The sequence below is a fragment of the Phyllostomus discolor genome, chromosome 4 (genome assembly GCF_004126475.2).
Source record: "Phyllostomus discolor isolate MPI-MPIP mPhyDis1 chromosome 4, mPhyDis1.pri.v3, whole genome shotgun sequence".
Classification (NCBI taxonomy): Eukaryota; Metazoa; Chordata; class Mammalia; order Chiroptera; family Phyllostomidae; genus Phyllostomus; species Phyllostomus discolor.
The window spans coordinates 15,296,759-15,316,109 of record NC_040906.2 but is presented as its reverse complement, the minus strand read 5'-3'; the positions used below and the strand labels follow the sequence as shown (position 1 = coordinate 15,316,109).

Sequence of the window (19,351 nt, the reverse complement as noted above, 5' to 3'; positions counted from 1 at the left end):
GGTGGAGACCCGGGTCCTCTACTCCCAGCTCAGTGCTCCCTCCCTGAAGGCGGGTGCTCCACCCACTCTCCTCCTTACTCTCGTCTCCCTGCTCCTGTCCCCTCCGCGGTGCCCCAGCCCTTCTTCACTCCCACCCACCCCCAGATTCCAGCAGCCACAGCCTGGGAGGCAGGGACGGGGTTTCCTGCCCCAGGCCCAGTCTTCACTCCAGGCTCTCCGAATAAGCCCACTGGCCCTCAGGGGCCGCAGTAGTCCTCTCCGAGCCCCTGGGCCCCCGGGTGGCCAGGACAAGCTGAGATTCACCTGGGAGAGAGCAGCAGGGTTGAAACCAGGTGTCCTGCTCCCCACGACCCAGTCCCGGCCCTAGGGCCACGCCTTGCTTCTGCCTCCCTCCCCTCGGAGAAGGCACACTTTCCACTCCGCTGGGAGCCAGGAAAGGATGAGAATGTGTCTCAAGGATGGTGACTGCTCTGGGGAAGCTCCCCGTGGGGAAGTGGGGCAGCTTCCGTCTGCCCAGCCTGCACACGAGCATGGATGGTGCCACCCACGTCAGGCCGGGGCTGAGAGCACCGGCCCTGTGGGCACACGGACCTGAGTTCTAATTCTAGTTTCACAGCTTCGAGCTTGGCGGCATTGGGTAAGAGACTTACCCTCCCTGAGCCCCCGGTCCACCTTGTAGGAAATGGAATTGCTGACCTCCCAGGGTCGCTGTGGGGGCTGAATGAGACAAAGGCGTCAGGCACCCAGGAGCTGCTCCACAAGTGGGGGCCACACCCTCATCTTCCCACACTGGCCCGCAAGGGCTGGGGTTGTATCCTGCCAGTGAACTCACTGGGACCCTGGAGAAACACCACATTTCCGCTCTAGGCCCTGGGTCTTCCTTTGTGTAAGGAGGACACTGGACAGCTGACCCCAGGGGCTCCTTCCTGGCCTGAACTTCCGGAGCCACAAGGAATCATATTATCCTCAAATACACATGGCAGAAGAGGGGGCTGCCCTCAAGGTCACCAGGGACCTGAAAGGTGAGTGTGTCCCGAGAGGTTTTTCTGGGACTGAACTGGGGGAGAAGGGACCTGAAAGGTGAGTGTGTCCCGAGAGGTTTTTCTGGGACTGAACTGGGGGAGAAGTGAGGGGTCTTGGGAGCCTCTCCCTCAGAGACCTCACTCCCTGGTGTTTAATGTCCATCATCTTCCTCACAGCTGCTGTCTCTGCCATCCTCCAGGGCTACGGGGGCGGGCATCGGGTGACAGACGCCAGCGCTGAGCTGCACAGACTCTGTGGCTGCCTGGAGCAGCTGCTGCAGGTGGGGCTCTGCGCTCTCCTCCCTCCCCTCCTGTCCCCTCCCCTTCCTTCTCTGCAGGCCCAGATAACCAGAAGGGCTGTCCCAGATCCTTAGGAAAGAGCCACAACCCTTCCTTTGCTGCTGTGCACCGCTTCATCCCCCTCAGTCAGTAGGTCCTTCCTGACACCTAACCTCACACATGAGGCTGTCGTTGCAGCCTGGAAGGTGCAGTGAGCAGGGCTGGGGCAGGGTGGGGAGGGGCTGGGGGCTGCCACCCTGCTCCAGAGGCTTCAGTTGCAGAAGCACAGATGTCCTAGGGCTGGCCCTCCTTGCCGCTGGTTAGAGCCCCGATCATCACTATCATTAGCTTTTACTGAGCACATACTATGTGCCAGGCTAAGCCTTTCCGTGGCCCCCCTTATTCAGTGCTCACTCTAATCCCCTGAAGTGATTCATGGCCTGCCCATCCCCCACACATACATGCACTCCCTTCCTACTTCCCTGTGCGTGTATGTGTGTGTGTGTGGTGGGAATGTGCCTGTGTGTATGTGTGTGGTATGGGTATGGGTGTGTGTATGTGTGTGGTATGGGTATGCGGTGTGCCTGCGTGAGCCTCCTGCCAGTCTGTGCTCCAGTCACACGGGCCTCCTTGATCCTCTGAAGCACACCAGGAATGCACCCACCTCAGGGCCTTTGCACTTGCTATTCCCTCTGTCTGGAATGCTCTGCCCCCAGAAATGCAGATGGCACACTTTCTCGTTTCCTTCAGTTTTCACCTGGAATAGTTCCTGTTCAGTAAGGCTTTCTCTAGCCACCCTAACCTCAATTTTCAACACATACATATATCTAACACAGCACACACACACGACATGCACACGTGTGCACACACCACACAATTTCCATTCCCTCTTCCTGCTGTATTTATTTCTCCTTAGTGGGCTGCCCTCTCTGACATAGTATACAGTTTTACTTATTTAATGTGTTCACTGCCTCCTCTTCCAAGACGTAAGCCCATGAGGTCAGCTTGTTCATTGCTGTATCCCCTGGACTTAGGACGGGTCCGGCACACAGTAAGTGCTCAATAAGTACTTCTGGAATGAATGAGAACACTGAACATGCAGAGAAGTCAAGCAGCTCGCTCCTGGCCACACAGCCAGTAAGGGCAGAGCCAGGACCTGAAGCCGGGTCTGTGTGCCCAAGCCCTTCCCCTCTTCCACGTGGCCGCCCCTCAAGCGGTCACGCAGGGTGTGTTCTAGGAGGGAGCGTGCCCGTGATTCCTGTCCCCCGGCTTGCACCCAGTTTGACCAGAAGCAGCAGAAGAGCTTCCTGAGGCCGCGGAAGGATTACTGGGACTTTGTCTGCGCTGCCCTATGGCAGCAGCGGGGGAACACGGAGCCAGCCCGCTTTGTCCATTCACAGGACAGGGTATGCAGTGCCAGGGGCAGGCGGGCTGGCCCCAGCATGAGGGGGTCCTGCCACCAGGCCCTTGACGGGGATCACTCAGGGGCCAGGGGACACGGGACACAGGCCGGCCCAAGGCCCTGTTCTCGCCCATCCCGGTTGCACCGACCATAGGTGCCCTCGCCTGGCCCTCCGCTCTCGTGAGCGCTGTCCTCAGCGCCCCTCCGGCCACCCCTTTCCTTCCCAGAGCCTCAGTCCCATGACACCTTTCTCATCAACCCCCCCCCCTCTCTGGGCTGGCTGAGCTCCCCTAGTCCTCACACCACGCCCACTTTGCCCCCTGTGCGCTCTGCAGTTGAAGACCCCCCTGGGGAAAGGCCGTGCCTTCATCCGCTTCTGCCTCGCCCACGGACAGCTGGCCGAGTGGCTGCAGCTCTGCCTCCTGAGCCCACCGCTCACCAGGTGGGGCTGCTGCGCGTGCGCCTACTCCTACCATCTGAGCCCACCGTCCCTCCCGAGTGAAAGGTCCTCCTCTACCCTGAAAAGGGTGGTTTAATATCAAGGATGAATAAAATGAGAGAGACGAGGGGGAAGGCAAGGGAGAAAGAGCAGAGGTGGGGGGTTAGAGCCCCAGTCCTGGTATCGTCATGCTATGCAGGCCTCCTGCTCTCCAGGGGCCACAGCCCAGCTAGGGGAGTTGTCCCATGATGCTGTGCAGCAGAGAGGTGCATTCTCTGAGGTCAGGGGTGGCAACCACACCAGGGCCAAAGACCAAGGGTGTTGGTCGCTGTGAACGCAGGGAATGGTATGGCCCCCGCAGCCCTCTGGTGCACCCTGACCTCCAGGAGGACATCCTGGACTCCCTCTATGCTCTCAATGGGGTGGCCTTCGACTTGGACCTGCAGCGGCCAGACCTGGACGGGGCTTGGCCCATGTTCTCAGAGTGAGTGTGTATGCGTGAAGGGAGGCCTCTTTTCATACCTGCTGCCAGTGCTGCCACCCGTCCCGAGCTAGCCGCAAGCCCTCAGCCCCTTGTGCCATCCGCTTCTCCCTCCCTTCATGCTCCCTGAACCCCTGAACCTCCACCTCCCTCGCCTTCTGTTTTCCCAGCGCTATCTCATGATGTCCCGCGAGGCTGCACTGCATGCACACTCTAAAGAGCTGTTGAGTGGCTGGGGTAGAGTGAGAAGGACGGATGGATGGTGGGATGTTATGGGATTGGTGGATACCTGGAAGGTGGGATGCAGGGATGGATGGAGAGAGGGGTGCATGTGTGAGGTGAGAGGGAGGAAAAGTGGCAGAATGAATGGGTGGTCAGAAAGACGGGACATCCTGCATCCGAGAGCCGAGACTGCCTCTGGAGAGAGGCCCAGGGTCCCCCTGCCCTTTCACTTCCAGGTCCCGCTGCTCCAACTCCAGCCGGACCCCGGGAAGAAGACCCAGAAAAAACAGAGATTCCCCAAAGGAGGTGCTCCTGCCTGACCTTCCCTCTCAGTTGCCTCCTCTCCATCTCTGCAGGGACCCCAGGTTGAGCAGTAGCTGAGTCCTGCACCCAGTGGACAGACACAGAGAGGCCAATGTGTGGACCTGGGGACTAGGGGCCCACAGAAGTGAAGGCCATTTTCCCAGGATGGTGGGGGTATCGGGGAGAGAAATGGGCCACCGACACCATCTGCAGGAGCCGGTGGGGCCCATGGGAGGAGGAGGTGCTGGAGAGGGTGACCAGAAACTGGTAGGAAACAGACCAGGGAAATAACCTCTTCTGGACAATTTGCAAAAGTCTCCAGTTCAGGGAGCGATCGAAGGGCTAGATCACCTGGTTCAAATCCCAGCCCCACCCTTACTAACCGTGGTCCTCGGGTAAGTTACTTGTCATGCCTCACAGGGAGATTGCAGGGATGCATCGAGACAGCAAGGCTGCCCTGTGCTCAGTAGGTGGTAGCTGGTAGTCACCATCATTCCACAAGCTTGCTGTGCCCCCACCCCCACCAGCTTCGAGGTACCAGGTACAGATACTATGAGGCCTCAGTCTCTGGCCCGAAGGAGCTCAGGTCTGCTCAAGGGGACAGACCCTAAAGGAGCACATTGCAGCGTGACTGGTGAAGCGTCGCGATGCCGACACCCACAGGGGAAGCTCTTCTTGGCAGAGGGCACTCCTAGCAGGCTGTCGGTCAGTCTAAGCTTTCATCACAGTCTTACAAGGCAGGCATTACCATTCCCACTTCTCAGACAAGAAAATACGAAGGAGTCAAGTTCACAGGGAAGGATCAGAGGAGAGGGGTGGGAAGAACTTAGGGGGGAACCAGATCCACGCAGAAGGTAGACATGAAGGAGGGAGAAGGGCGTGGGCTAGCGGTGAGGGAGGACAGGGCATTGACAAGCGCCGCTGCTCTGACCAGATCAAAGCTGAGGCCTCCGATCAGATCACCCGGTGTTAACATTCAGATTCCCGGGCCCTCCCCAGATCTGCTGAATCGGCATTTCCGGTGGGAGGGCCTGGGAATCCACATAGTTAGCAAGCCTGTTGCACTCGGGCTGTGGCCTTCCCCATGCACCAGCTCGGTGAGTTGGTGCTGAGAGGGATGACGGTGGGTTTGGGGGTTTCTCTGCAGACCTCAGCTGTGCGTGGGAGCCCCAAAGGAGTCCTGCCGGAGGAGCCGCACACCAGCCAAGCCAGCAGTCTGCAAGATGCACCCGCAGACCAGTTGGCTGGACTCCTCACATCCCAGCAAAATGGGCATCTTCCCCCCTTTTTGGAAGTGAAGAAAGACGATCCGAGAAGCCTCGGGGTCCCCCACAGCATGTGGGAACCAGAGGGGGAGGAGCCGCAGCAAGACCAGGACATGGGAGCCCCAAGGGCGAGCCTCTGCCTGGGAAACTCAACACTCAGCATCCAGGGTCAGGGGGAGGGGGCCAGGCGGGCTCTGAAGGAGGCGGTAGAGACAGAGTGTGAGGGCAGAGGGGTGCTGCTGAGTGCAGGGGGTCAGAGAACCACAGAGGGGACTCATGAAAGGGAGGCAGAGTGGGGTCATGTCCAGAGGCTGCTGGTCTCCGGCTCCAGAGGGACAAATGAAGACACAATGTCAAGGAGCAGAGGGGAGGGCAAGGTGCCTGGCATCCTGGGGGAGCCCAGCGTCCTTCAGAGCCCAGGAGTGAAGGGAGGCTCCGCCACCGAGAAGCCACAGGAGCAAACAGGAGTGACCAGTGTGACCAGGACAGAAGAAGAGGGACCAGACGTGGCCTTGCAAGATGCAGTCGAGGTGAGAGCCGCTCAGCTGTGTGCCCATCTGTCCTCCCCAGTCTAAGCTGGCCCACAGCTGGATGTCTTCAGGGGTCACCTGGGGACCACTCCAGCCCACAGATCAGTATTTATTGGCCTGCACAGGATTATTATTAGTCGAGGATGTCTTTTGAAAGCCGTGCATTCTTCAGTTCACCAAGATCCCCACCTGTACCCCTTGCCTCACACCAGGCCCACTGTGTTCATCAGTACTCCCTGCCTGGTCCCGGTAGGCACTGGGGACACCTTTGCGACAGGTCTTCAGGGCAGTTGCTTGTTCTGGGTTTCATAGCCCCCATTGCGGGCACGTTTCCTGCCAGTGTGTAAATTCCACTGTTGCAGACCTTGCTGAGTGGCTCTTGCTGTAGGTGTGTCCCCTGGAGGTCACCCAAGGCTGTTTTAAGCCTTCATCCTGCTCCCTAGCCAGTGCAGGGGCTTCACCCTGTCACAGGTTCCTGAGCCTTGTAACTTCCATCGCTCGGTGAAGGAAGACGTGGTGTCTCTAGGCTCACCCACGGGCAGAGCCAGGCGTCACAGCTCCCAGGGCTGTCCCCCATCCTGCCTTCCTCGCAAGGGTGGTCTCACATGGCCTGAGGTCTCTTGGGGATGTTTGTCAAGTCATTCCCTGGGCTGGGGTCTCTGTCCTCCCTCTTCATCTTCCCTTCCGCTGCCTCCTCCCCTCCCCTGCCCAGAGCCTCAGACATAGGCTCCAGAAGACCAAGGAGCAAGCCCAGCACCAGGAGCAACTGCGGAAGGAGCAGGACATGCAGCTGAAGGCACTGCAGGAGCAGCTCACCAGGTAACCTTGGCAACCACCAGCACCCATGGGCGTGAGAGCCAGGAAGCTAGAGGGACAGGTGGTGCTCCCTGGCTCCTGCTAGCATTCAGTCAGCAGGCTTCCTCTGAGCTCCCCTTGTTCATCGAGCCGTGTGCAGGGCACAGTCTGGGGACGCTGAGGCACCCAGGGCACTGCTCCTGCTCCCAGGGCTCCCACCTTCCCCTCCCATGCCCTCCCGTCCCCCTGTCCTGCCCCCTCCCTCACTGGCCTTCCTGTGTAGCGACCAGGAGAGATCTATACCTCCTCTCCCCGCCCCTTTCCTTCCATGCTCACGCTGGCCCCTTTTTGCTGCATCTCCTGGGCTGCTCTTCTCTCTTTGCAATCCACTCTGCCCCCCTGCCCCACCACACTCCTCGTAGTATTCCTCTGTTCCCAGTTGCACAAGCTCTCTCCCACCCTCTGGATAATCATAATCATAACTATATGTACTGCATCCCTGGCACTTTTCTAGGTGTTTCTGCACAACAGCCTTATGAGATAAGCTCTCTAAGAATCCCCGTGATATAGTATAGATGAGCAAACTAAGGCCCAAAGATGCTGCCCAAAGGGCCCTCCTGCTATTTTGGCAGCTGCTCCCAGTGCTAAAGACTTCTGTGCTGCAGGCCCTAAGTGAGGGCAGGGGCTTCGCCCAGTCACGGGCTTCCTCTGGGGATCCAGACAGGCTGCAGGCTGCAGCTGGGGGGAGCCCCTGTCTCACAGACTGTCGCCCTGCCACCTGTTGTCCCACAGACACTCAGCGTGTCCCCTCTGTGCCAGGCCGGTTCTGTGTGCCGGAAATCCTCGTGTGGACAAAACAGACAAAATTCCCAGCCTTATGGAGCTTGCATTCTAGCAGCAGAGGCTGTCAATAATATGACAAGCGGGTAAAATACATAGAATGTCAAACTGTGCTAAGTCCTAAGGAAAAAACTACAGCAGGGAAGGAGAATCGGAAGTATCAGAGGTGACGAGAAATAAGGTTGCGTAGTCAGGGAAGGCCTCCCCGAAAAGGCGATATTTGGGCGGAGACCTGAGGGACGTGAGGCACGAGCCATTTGGATATGTGGCGGAGGAGTGTGCTAGGCAGGGGGGAGCAGCAAGAGCAAAGGCCCCAAATGAGCCTGGCAGGTTCTAGAAACATCAGGGAGGCCATCGTGGCCTGGGGGTGGTGAAGGGCGGAGGGGATGTAGGGAAAGGTCAGGCGGGTGATGGGGACCAGGTCAAAGACCTTGGCTTTGACTAAGACTGAGATGGGAGCCAAGTTCTGAGCGGGGAAAGGATACAATACGACTATTTGTTTTAATGTTAAAAGATATGTTTATTTGCTTTTTAAAACAATTTGATGGTTTCTGGTGCATTTACAAAGCTGTGCATCAATACAGTAAATCTTAGAACACTTCGTCACCCCCAGGAAAATCCTGTACCAGTTAGTCACTCACTGCTCATTTCCTCCAGCCTCCTGGCCCTAGGCAACCACTGATCTGTCTTCTGTCTCATAGGTGTGCCATAGGTGTACCTGGACTGACCCGTGTCTCCCAGGGCTCTGTGAAGCTGGTGTGGGGGAAGCAGGGGTAGAAGCAGGGAGAGCAGGGAGGAAGCTCCCCCACCGCACGGGGCGGGCCGCGGAGCCTCGGGCTGTGCTGGTGGCAGTGCAGGTGTAGAGAGGCTGCTGGGTTCTGGATCCGCTGTGAGGCCAGGCTTCAGGGGGCATCGGATGTGAGGTCCGAGAGGAAGGTGGAAGTCAAGAACGACTCTGAGTTTCCGGGTGGGGGAAGCTAGGGTCACCACTGACTGTCTCCCGAGGCAGAGCAGGTTTCTGCAGAGCGTTCAGGAGTTGAGTTTTGAGCGTGGTGGGTTTGAGGCACCTGTTAGACACCCAGGCGGAGCCTCGGGGAAGGCAACTGAGTGTGGGGTTCAGGAGAGAGGTGTGGGCTTGGGGTCTGTTGCGGAGTCAGGGAAATGCAGGTAGTGAGTAACAGAAGCTCCAGAGGCTGGGAAAGCACCTCATTTCCGGGAAAGGGGGCTTCGGGCATCAAACTGGTAACAGGTGTCTGGGCACCAGGGCACAGAAGTGCCACAGGGCCCACTCAGTCCGTCAGCAATACTCCCTGTGCCTCTGCTGTGGCCGTGAGTGGGAGTAGGGGGAACAGCAGTGAACAAACCAGGCCAGGTCTGCTCTCACAGACCTGGGCAAACGGACAGTAGACCCACAGATAGAAACACAGTGTCAGGTGGTCATAGGCGCTATGGAGAAAAATCAGTCCAGGGAAAGGGACAGAGAGACAGGACAGTCTTCTAGATGTAGGATCAGGGAAGCCCTCTCTGAGGAGGTGACATTTAAGGTGAAACCCCATCCACAGGAAAACTGGGCCAGGCAGGTGTCTGGGGAGGAATGCTCCAGGCAGGGGCCCAGCAAACGCAAAGAAGGCCAGGAGAAGTGTGCTTGGGGACAAGCCATCTTTCTGGTGGAGGCAGAGAGAGATGCCCGTGCTGTGGGACGCTGGAACAGAATATTTAGCAGGGGGTTTCATGGTGTGACTTAGGTTTTTAAAGGGTGGTCCTAGCCGTACTGTGGAGGATAGACGGAGAGTGGGCGGGGTGCAGAGCCCCAGGCTAGATGCGTGGGGAGGACACAGCAGAGCATCCCGGCAGCCAGCACCAGAGCAGACCAGCCTGTAGTTGCTCTGCAAACACACTCGGAACTAGATATTGGACTGACAGCACCCACTCCCTGGCTTCCTGGCTGTGTGTCGCTGGGAAACTGGCCTTCCCTCTCTGGCCTCAGGGGCCCAATTTGCAAAAAGAGATGGTTGGAGCTCTAAAGTTCTTTCTTCCAGCTCAGCTGAGCTCCTCTGAGGCACGCCCAGGGTTCATAAGGACTTTCCCTTGCTCCCACCAGCTGCCCACTCAGCACTGGTGCCACAAACCACTGGTGATCAGGGCTCAGCATGGATACAAGTGTGGGGAGAAGACACAGAGATTAGAGCTAAACAGGCAGGCATCCAGATTCTGTTCCCTCCACTTACCAAGCTGTGTGACCCTGGGTGAGAGTCACTCCCTCTCTGAAGCTCCATTTTCTTTCCTAGAAAATTATGATCATAATACCTGTCCCATAAATTTGCAAAAACAAAATGAAACAGGCTATTAAAGCACTGAGCTTAATGCCTGGCACATAGTAGGTGTTCTAGACTTTGATTCCTTCCATGTCCCCTCCTAAACTAGGAGTGTCTGTTACCCCCTGCTTTAAATACTCCAACGGCTTCCCACTGCACTGAGACTGAAGTCCAGCTCTCTTGGGGCCACTGAGGGGCAGCTCAGGCCCCGCCCACCTCCCCACCTCATCTCCTGGCTCTGCTACCCCTGCCATTCTTGGTATTCCAGCTTCACCAGCCTTCTTTCCGTTCCTCAGACACGCTGAGTTCTTTCCAACTTGCAGACCTTTGCACGTGCCCTTCTCTAGCTGTGCCTGGCTGACTTCCCATCTTTTATCTCTGTCTCAGAGTCGCCTTGTTTAAGACGCCTTCCCTGAGCACCCTCCCAAGTCTCTGCCTCAACCCCTCCTTTGTCTCTGTCGTAGCTTAAATTATCTTTCTGGTCTGTCATTTGTTTTGACCGCCGCCCCAAACACCCTGTCAGCTCCCCAGGAGCCACAGGCACTGCTCTATTGCTGGTACACAGTAGGTGCTTGCTGTTATTCCCTCCCACCTCAAAGACACACAGTAACCACGGTTGTCACATTGAGGGCCGCATGGGCCACAACACAGGCCCTGGGGTCACTGGGTAAGTAAACTGTCTTAGGAAAATGAAATCAGCAGCTAAGAAAGGAGGAGGCGGAAGACTAGACTGGTCACTGGAAGTCCAAACGTGGCCCCGATCCAGCGCCTGAGCACAAAAACTCTCTTTGTTATGGCTGCCGGGATTGGCTTTTTCGGAATTCGAGTGCCCTTCTGTTGATTGGATGGCATGGCCCACCCAGTTTTCTTCGCTGCGGCTGGCTACATGGAAGCATTTTAAAAAGTAATAATTCAATTCATTGTCAAGCCTCTTGCAAGCCTCCCCTTCCCCCCAAACACACTCTGGCCCAGGGTTGTGGGCACGCATGTGCACACGCGTGAGAGGCCGTGGGACACGCACGGCCATCGCAGCACCCTCCGGTCTGCGAGATGGAGTAAGAGGCTGGGACCTTTGTATTTCCAGTCTAGTAGATTTCTTGGAACCTTCTAGAAAGCCACTAAAGACAAAAAGAAGAAGCAAGAATAGAGCCGAAGAGGTTCCAACCCTAAAGCTGAAATAGAAATTTAAGAAAGCCATATGCTTAGTATTACTTTTTTTAATTGAAAAGACAATGTTAACATTAACTTTTCAAAATAGTTTACAGCCAAAAGCCACCCCAGATCCTACACCACTTCCCTTCCCTGCCCCAAGCACCGCGGTTATTTTCAGCGGGACACAGCCCATCCAGCCTGGGTGCCCAGACGCCCGCCCGCCCTCCCCCAGAGAGCCGCCAGGACTGTGAATATGTCTTTCAGAAGGTTTACATTTTAAAATGGAAATGGTTCTGAAAGGAAAACAAATGGAAATGTTGGCTCATCTCCGGGAAAGGAAGACACGACACTAGGCCCTGTTTTCGTTCCTCCGCACGGCTGGTAGAAAATCGGCCTGTAGTGTCAGTCCGCACACAGCTCAGTGTGGGGTGTGGTGTGTGGCGTGTTGAGAGAGTGTGTGGTAGGGAGTGTGTGTAATGTGCATGTGGTGGGGTGTGAGTGTATGGTGTATGGTATACTTGTATGTGGTGTGGGGTATATAGTGTGTGGTATGCATGTGTGGCATGTAGTGTGTGATCTGTGTGGTATGTGTTGTGAGTGTGTGTCTGGTGTGTGGTGCAATGTGTGTGTGGTATGTGGTGTGTGTGATGTGCTATGAATGTGAGTGCACTGTGTTATAAGTGTATTTGGTGCATGGTGTGTATGTATATGTGTAATGTGATGTATGTGTCTGTGTATAGTGTGGTGTATGTGTAGTGTGTGTATGTGTAGTGTGTGTGTGTGTAATGTGTGTGTGATGTGATGTGCATGTATGGTGTGGGTATGTACTGTAGTGTATGCATATATAGTGTGGCGCATGTATTGTATATGTGATATGTGTGATCTTATGTGTGTGTGTAGTGTGGGTGTGTGTAGTATAGGGCGTGTGTATGTATACGTAGTGTGGGGGTGTGTATATGTGGTGTGTGTATGTATAGTGTGGGGGTGTATGCCTATAATGTAAGGGGTGTGCATGTATAGTGGGGGGATGTGCGTGTGTAGTGTTGTGTGTGTATGTATGGTGTGGTGGGGGGCATGTGGTATATGTGTGTATAGTGTGTGGCATGTGTGGGTGTGGACTTCAACTGCAGGGGGTGCCCAGCCCCCTCATGGGCTCCCCGTCAGGCAGAGGCCCCGCCCAGCTCAGCCAAAAGCTGGGCTTCTTTCCTGAGAACGGAGCCTGCCTTTTGTGCACAGGTGTCAGGAAGAGAGAGCCCGGCTGCAGGCGGAGCTGGAGCAGAAGCAACGGGAGGCTGAAAGGAGGAGCGCCGTGTACGAGGAGGAGCTCCAAGGGCAGCGGGACCTGGTCCAGGCCATGAAGAGGCGGGTGTTGGAACTGATTCAGTAAGTGGGGGGCCAGTGACCAGGGTGCAGAAGGGGAGATGGTATGAGAACTAGAGGCTGGGGGATGAAAATTCTGCTCCACTAGCAACTATTAAGCAGGATGCTGGACCTTTATATATACTAACTCGTTTCTTTCTTTCTTTTTTTTTTTTTTGGTTGCTCTTATTCCCAGTTTACAAACTGAGGGTCAGAGAGGCTGACTGGGTCACCAAAGACACACAGCATAAAAATGACATAGAGTCCTCTGACTCTAATGCATGCCCCCCACCCAAACCAACCTCCACGTACATACATACCTACTAAAGTTAGGAGAAGGGAAAGGAGCCCATGGACTTAGAAGGAATTAGAAAAAGGGCAGGGTAACCAAGAGGTAATCGCATATCCTACACCTGCCTGCCTACTGGACTTCCTCAGATCACAGGGTCTGTAGCCGTCCTGGGTCAGTTGTCTTAGGTTCCAACGGTGGAGCTCCCCAGGATCAATTCCAAGTTCACTGAGGGATGGTGGAGATAGGTAAAGCCTGCTCTCTGTTCTTCAGTCTAGTGGGGAGATAATCCAGTTCATTATCCTTTACCCAGTCCAGGAGGTAAGAAACCATTGCTCTCAGGTTCCATTAGAACAGGAAGGTTGCTGCAGGATCATCTAGGACTAAATCCTCTAGCACAAAACCCAAGTGACATTAAAGATGAGAAAAGGGAGAGATCAACCTGAAAAGAACAAACAAAAAACTTAAGGGGTGATCTCCTCCCAGGAACTGTCAAATGGGAGGAAGGGAGATATAAAAAATTAGCTATGTATCTCACAAAAGAATTTGAAGTAGCTAACGATAAAAGATAGATATAGAGATATAGATATATGATTGTTAAAGAAAAGTGGAAGATTTTATGGTAGACAAAAAATATATACTCCCAAAGTGTTAGGATTAGCGTTAGGGTTAAAACGTGGCAGCAGAATCAAAAAGGGAAACACAGCAACTTACCTGAAATTCACTGTCCATTCAGAGGAAATATACCAGTTCATGAACAGAGAGACAAACGTTTTTCCTAGTGCTGAAGAAATTCATCCGAAGGTCCCAAACTATATAATATAATGTCCCCTGCAAAAGCATTTGGGAAGACATGGCCCTAAGCAAAAAGTGAAGAAAAAAAAAAAAAGAAAGCCATGGAGGTTGACTTGTGCATCAAGATGCTAGACTGACCACACAGCATCTGTTCTCCATCCTCAGATCTCACCAAAGTGATTGTAAAAGAATAAAACCTACAACAGAGAGAAAGGTGGAGGGGCCAACCACAGATGAGAGATTTCAGCCAGTTTCCAGAAGCCGGAAAATGGATGGAGAAGTGGAGACTGTATTGAGCCCAAGTTAGAACATTAGAGCCCAGAGACACGGGGAGCACACATGGCAGAAGTGAGATGAGGGGCAGAAATCAGGAAAAATCAACTGACAGAGCCACTAGAAAGAGCAATGTGCACCCCCTGCTCTCTGCCTGCCTCCCCCCGCTGCAGGACGTTCAACAGCGGGAGGGGCTTATCTCCCAAGCAAATAATTAAAATGCCCTTATCTGGAGAATAATGGAGAGCAATGTGTTCTGGCATCTGAGAGCCTGGTGCGGCAGATAGCGGCCAGCCCAGTCCCTCCTAAAGGGAAGCCACAAGTCAGTGACCACTGTCCGCTACCTGGAGCTCCAGCAACTTGACTGCCTCCTCTCACATGAAATGGCAACCCAGTTTTTGTAGGCATTTGAGGATGGTCTAGAACATAAAAAGGAGATAAACAAAGAAAGATCCATCTTCCATTAAAGAAGGGGCTATGGAAGCAAACCGCCAAAAGATGAGAAACATTCTTGGAAATTAAAATATCACTGAAGATTTTCTAAATTCACTAGGGTTAGATGAGAAAGATGAGGCAGTCTCTCAGAAAAAGCACAGAGAGGTAGAACATATGAACGAACTAATTAGAGACCTAAAGAATCAATCCAGAAGTTCTAGAAGTTCTTCAACTGACGGGAATTCCGAGGGAGGGAGAGGGAGAGAGAAAATGAATCAGGTAACAACATGAGAGATGTTCCCAGCCCTAACGGACACATTTGATTTAAAGATTTTACTGAGGGACCAGCACAATAAATGAAAGGGCGGGGGGACCCACGTCTAGATACATCATTGTGAAATTTCCATAAAACAAAGATAAAAAGACTATCTTAAAAGACAGGCCACTTATCAAAGAAGTAGAACACAACAACTGTTAAAAATCAATCGTGTAACACTTTCAACTTCTAAGAGCTGCGTTTTGCCCTAGAATTCTGTGTTCCGCCAAACTGCGAAGCCAGTAGGGAAGATGATGATGAAAAAGACATTTTTCAGACAGATCACAGAAAATTCACCTCCCACATAGCATTCTTAAGAAGCTCATTAAGGATGTGTCCCAGAGAAACAAGGAAGTAAGCCAAGAAAGGAGAACATGTGGAATTCAGGAGACAGTAGCCCTAGCCCAGGAGACAACGAAAGGGAATTCCCAGGATGGCAAGTGAGCAGCAAGGCCAGGAAGCAGTCAGCCCAGGCTGTGGCAGAAGTGTTGGGAGCCCATAAGATACCTAATATGATGGAGAATTGGGGTGGGTGGAAGTCATTAGGCTACGTTAAAAGTAAGTCATGCAAGGAATAAAGAAAGGCAATTAGACACAGATGATGTATCACCAAATTGTACACTTGAAACCTATATAATTGTATTGACTAATGTCACCCCAATAAGATAAAATAATATACTATAAAAGAAAGGCAATTAGAAAGTCCTGGAAAAACAAAAAGTTTCTAAGAAGGGAAATATTATACAGCACAGCTCTGCTTGAAGCAGTACATTTATGTATTGTCTAATAATGTAAATACTAGTCACTGATTTTTTTCTGTGTTAGATTCAACCTAAAGGCAGAGCACAGAAAACTATTGTAATTCTACAACAAACATAAGCATTACCACCTAAACAATATTAGGTATAGAACAGAACCCAATAGAACTTTCTGTGAGGATGAAAATGTTCTATACTTGTCCTGTCCGAAATGGTAGCTACTAGTCACATAGACTGATTGGGTACTTCAAATGGGATTGGTGTGGCTGAGGAACCAAAATTCTCATTTTATCTAACTGTAATTAAGTTACATATAAATTTACGTAGTCTCAGGTGGTTAGTGGCTACCCTATTCGATGGCACAAGAGTAGAGGACCAGCTAGGAGGTGGGAGACAAAAAGGGATGCTGGCACCACTGTATCACAGAAAGACAGTCAGAAGACACTACCTATAGTTAATAGAATGAGTGAGAAATAATGTATGAGAATATGCTGTAAAAGTCCAGTAGTAACCAATAAGGGGACCAGAAATAGGGATATAACTACATTGGGAGGAAGGAGAAGGACTTAGTGGAAATGGCTATAGATAAGCTAAACCCTCTGACATCAAGCTAAGGAGCTCTATAGAAGATGTCCTCTTGATAAATCAGAAAGGAGAGATAGGAGCATGTCACTTAAATATGGAAGTGCCACCAGGAGAGAAAGCTAAAAGATGTCAGGAGTGGTTTGCCATTGAGAATGGGAAAGTGTGTATTACCTTTTGATAGCAAACCTTCTGTACTGTTCAATTTTACATAATGGGCATGTATCATTTCAATCAAAATTGAAAACAACCCACCTTTCTAACACATTCTCTAAAAAAAAACATGAAGATAAGTTTTGGAGGTGCATAAGCATACAGAACTTCAGGGCAGTCTGTACTAAGTTCCAGACAGAATAATGGGTGTGCTATGCTATGGGAGTCTGGGCCAAGAAGGCCCCAGGGGCCTCTACCAACAGGAAGCGCTCCTTAGAGGAGGCGGGACATGAACAGGTTCTTAAATTGTGGGTTAAGGTCATGTTGGGCAAGAGGGACCTGTCACCATCCATCCAGCCTTCCTGGAAAGGCTGGAGTCTCCCTGATCTCTTGTGTGTGAGTCTTTCTCCCTAACTCCTTATTTTTCTCTCTCTTTCACCATTGCTGTCTCTTCCTCTGCCTTTTCATCTTTCTCTGTATTCATCTCTCCCTCTCTGTGTCTGTCCCTGTTTGTCTCTGCATCTTCCTCCTTCTGTCTCTCTCCCACTGCATTTATCTCTCCACTTCTCTGTGTCTGTCTGTCTCCCGCACCAACTCCCTGACTTCCTTTCTCTCTGAGTGACTGTCTCTCTGTCCCTCTGTGTCTCTCTCCCCATTTCTGTGTCTCTGTTGCCCTGCCCCACTGTTTCTCTGTCTTTGTCTCTGAGACTCCCTCTGTCACTCTCTCTCCCTTATGCTTCACCTTTGTGAAACACCCTCTCTTTCTGTTCATCTCTGCGTCTCCATCTGTGCTGTTCCCAACTCTATATTTTCCTATCTGTGTTCTCTCTCTCTCCCTCTCTCTCTCTCCACCCCCCACCCCCTCCATTTGCCCATCAGAGAGAAGGATAACCTGTGGCAGAAGGCTCAGCACCTCTCTTCCGTGGCCCCTGGATGCTGTATCGGCTGTAGCAAGGTCTTTGGCCGGCTGTCTCGGCGGTACCCATGCAGGTAATGGGTAGGACACAGAATCCTTCCTCTGGGACAGCCCCGTTTCCACCAGCCCACAGCCCCCTGCCCACTCTGGGCAAGGGAGACACACAGGGAACTGGGCATTTATGAAAGACGTCTTAAAGCTGGCCACTCATATTACCTAGCACTTAGCAAAGACATGAATGAGAACAGTGGAGAAAGGTCAGACAGGAATGGCATCTGGAAGATGGGACCACGTAACCCTTCCAAGAATAGACTTAATGGGTTTCTCGTTAAGTCTATTAAGCTGCTGCCCTCAGCTCCCTCTGGGAACACAGTGGCAGGACAAGCAACAGGAGGGAGGAAAGTGGGCCATCAGGAGAACCTGCCATTTGGAATAAGAGGACCCTAGAGGAGTGGCGCATCGGGACACCCTTTAGGAGAGCGGAGGCCTCCTGGGACAGACCCGGGGCTGTCCTGCTGGGATATGAGAAACAGACAGGTATACTCGAATATGCTTGAACGCTATGGCCCCTCCTCTGTACACCCACCCTGTGCTCTTCACTCTTCCCACCTTTGCTCCCAGGCTGTGTGGAGGCCTGGTTTGCCGTGCCTGCTCTGTGGGTTACAAGAAGCAAGAGCACCGCTGCCCATCCTGTGCCCAGAAAGGAGAAGCCCAGGGCGTCTGATCAAGACCCACCCAGAACTGGCCATCCCACCCCACCTCCCCTCCGCCCTCCCAGAACCTGTGGTCAGACCGGCATTGCCTTCCAGAACTTGGTCACTGAAGGCGGACAGCACTTGAGTTGCCAGACTGGGGTGCGGAGGATGGAAGGAGCCAGGTCAGCAGGCAGGAGACAGGCTCCAGCCCTGCATCCGCCACTGAAGAGCTGGGCGACTTTGTCAAAGCTCTCCGCTCTCCAGACGTTCTCCTGTAACACGCGGAAACATCAGGCACCGTCCGCTCTGAGGTCGGTTTGGGTTCAGAAAGCCCTTGACTGCGCATAAGACCCGACAGCCTGACTTTCTTCTCCACGTGCCCCCTCACCCAGGCCACCCCTCACGGTAGTGCCCCGTCTCCAGGTCCTCAGGACCTTCCTGTCTGGGGTCTGCTTCAGGGCCTGTTGTTGTTCTGTTTTGTTTTTAACAGCTTTCCCAAGGTTCTACTAACATATAATACACCACATAAATTGAACAATTTGATGACTTTTGACTTTAATTTATACCCATGAAATCGTCACCGTACTCAAAAGAATGAACACATCCATCAGCCCCGAAGTTTCCCCATGCCCTCCCTCTGTGATCTCTCCTGCCCCGCTCCTCTCCCCATCCCCAGGCAACGGCTTACCTGCTTTCTGTCACTAGAAACCAGCTTGCATTTTCTAGATTATATATATCCACATATATATAATTTTATGTCAATGGAAGCACACCGTCTGCCTCCCTTCACTCAGCATAATTATTTTGAGGCTCTTCCATGTTGCTGTACGTACCCATAGTTCCCTTGTACTGCTGAGTAGGGTGCCACCGCATGGATATACCACAATTTGTCCACACATTTCACCTGCTGCGAAACATTTGGGTTGTTTCCAATTTGAAGCTATTACAAATCAGTTTCCTATCATCATCTGTGTACGAATATTTGCGGAGACATATGCCTGTTTTTCTCATGGGTTAATACCTGAGGAGGAAATGATCGGGTCCTGTTTTGAGTATGTGTTTAAGAAACTGCTGAGTTATTTCCTAAAGAGACTGTAGACTGTATGCTGTACCCTCCCACTAGCAGTGTGCGAGAGTCGCCGTTGCTCCCCAGGGCATCCGGTTTGGTGGGCAGGAGAGGGGGCACAGACATCGAAATTGGGCCTCTCTGCCCTTCCCTCCCAGCCACAGTGGTGAATTGAAGGGTCCCAAGTTGAGAGGGGCAGGCGGGAGGGGCGGGGTCCAGGTGACTCTCTGAGCAGTGCTCACTTAGCTAGGCTTGAATAAAGATGGTTGATGCGGACTCATGTAGCTCCATGGTGAAAGTTCATATCCTCTGACTGCCTAAGAAGTCTTACACAAACTGTGTCATTCACCGGGCACCCAGTTGTGGTGTTTCTGAAAAAAAAAAAAAAATGTGAGCCCCACCCTATAACAAGGCAATTTGCTGCCCCAATACCTAGGCTCTGGGGCAGACTCCAAGGCCCCAAGCAGGCATGCACACTGTCCCCGTTCCCCTTGCCTCACGCAACTATCAGCAGCTCTGCAGTGGTTGGGCAACTCCGGGCTCCGACCAGAGCCTGTGGACCACCTCTTGGGGTCAGAACCACCTAGAGTTGCATCCCATTGCCACTCATGGAGCAACAGTTTTGCAAGAGCAGTTCCTGCCCTGGAGAGTTGGTGAGAACTTCTCCTT

The 19,351-nt window shown here is 52.9% G+C and overlaps 1 protein-coding gene across 1 annotated transcript; it reads left to right on the top strand.

Moving 5' to 3' along the window:
* The first annotated feature begins 210 nt into the window (after positions 1–210).
* On the top strand, positions 211–18,369 carry RUFY4 (RUN and FYVE domain containing 4). The gene is made up of 11 exons (XM_028510944.2): positions 211–1,022; positions 1,200–1,303; positions 2,582–2,707; positions 3,039–3,145; positions 3,483–3,626; positions 4,082–4,151; positions 5,296–5,943; positions 6,656–6,762; positions 12,282–12,428; positions 16,885–16,995; positions 17,543–18,369. Exons 1-11 carry the CDS (start codon positions 977–979, stop codon positions 17,643–17,645), a joined length of 1,713 nt encoding a protein of 570 aa, XP_028366745.1. The 5' UTR covers positions 211–976; the 3' UTR covers positions 17,646–18,369.
* Positions 18,370–19,351: the final 982 nt, after the last annotated feature.

What these genes read in the sequence shown, in the direction of transcription:
- RUFY4 (XM_028510944.2), top strand. Translation starts at nt 977, where the DNA reads ATGGCAGAAGAGGGGGCTGCCCTCAAGGTCACCAGGGACCTGAAAG. An exon ending in TTGTCCATTCACAGGACAGG is followed by an intron (nt 2,708 to 3,038) that starts GTATGCAGTGCC and finishes TGCGCTCTGCAG; the next exon opens with TTGAAGACCCCCCTGGGGAA. An exon ending in CCTTGCAAGATGCAGTCGAG is followed by an intron (nt 5,944 to 6,655) that starts GTGAGAGCCGCT and finishes TCCCCTGCCCAG; the next exon opens with AGCCTCAGACATAGGCTCCA.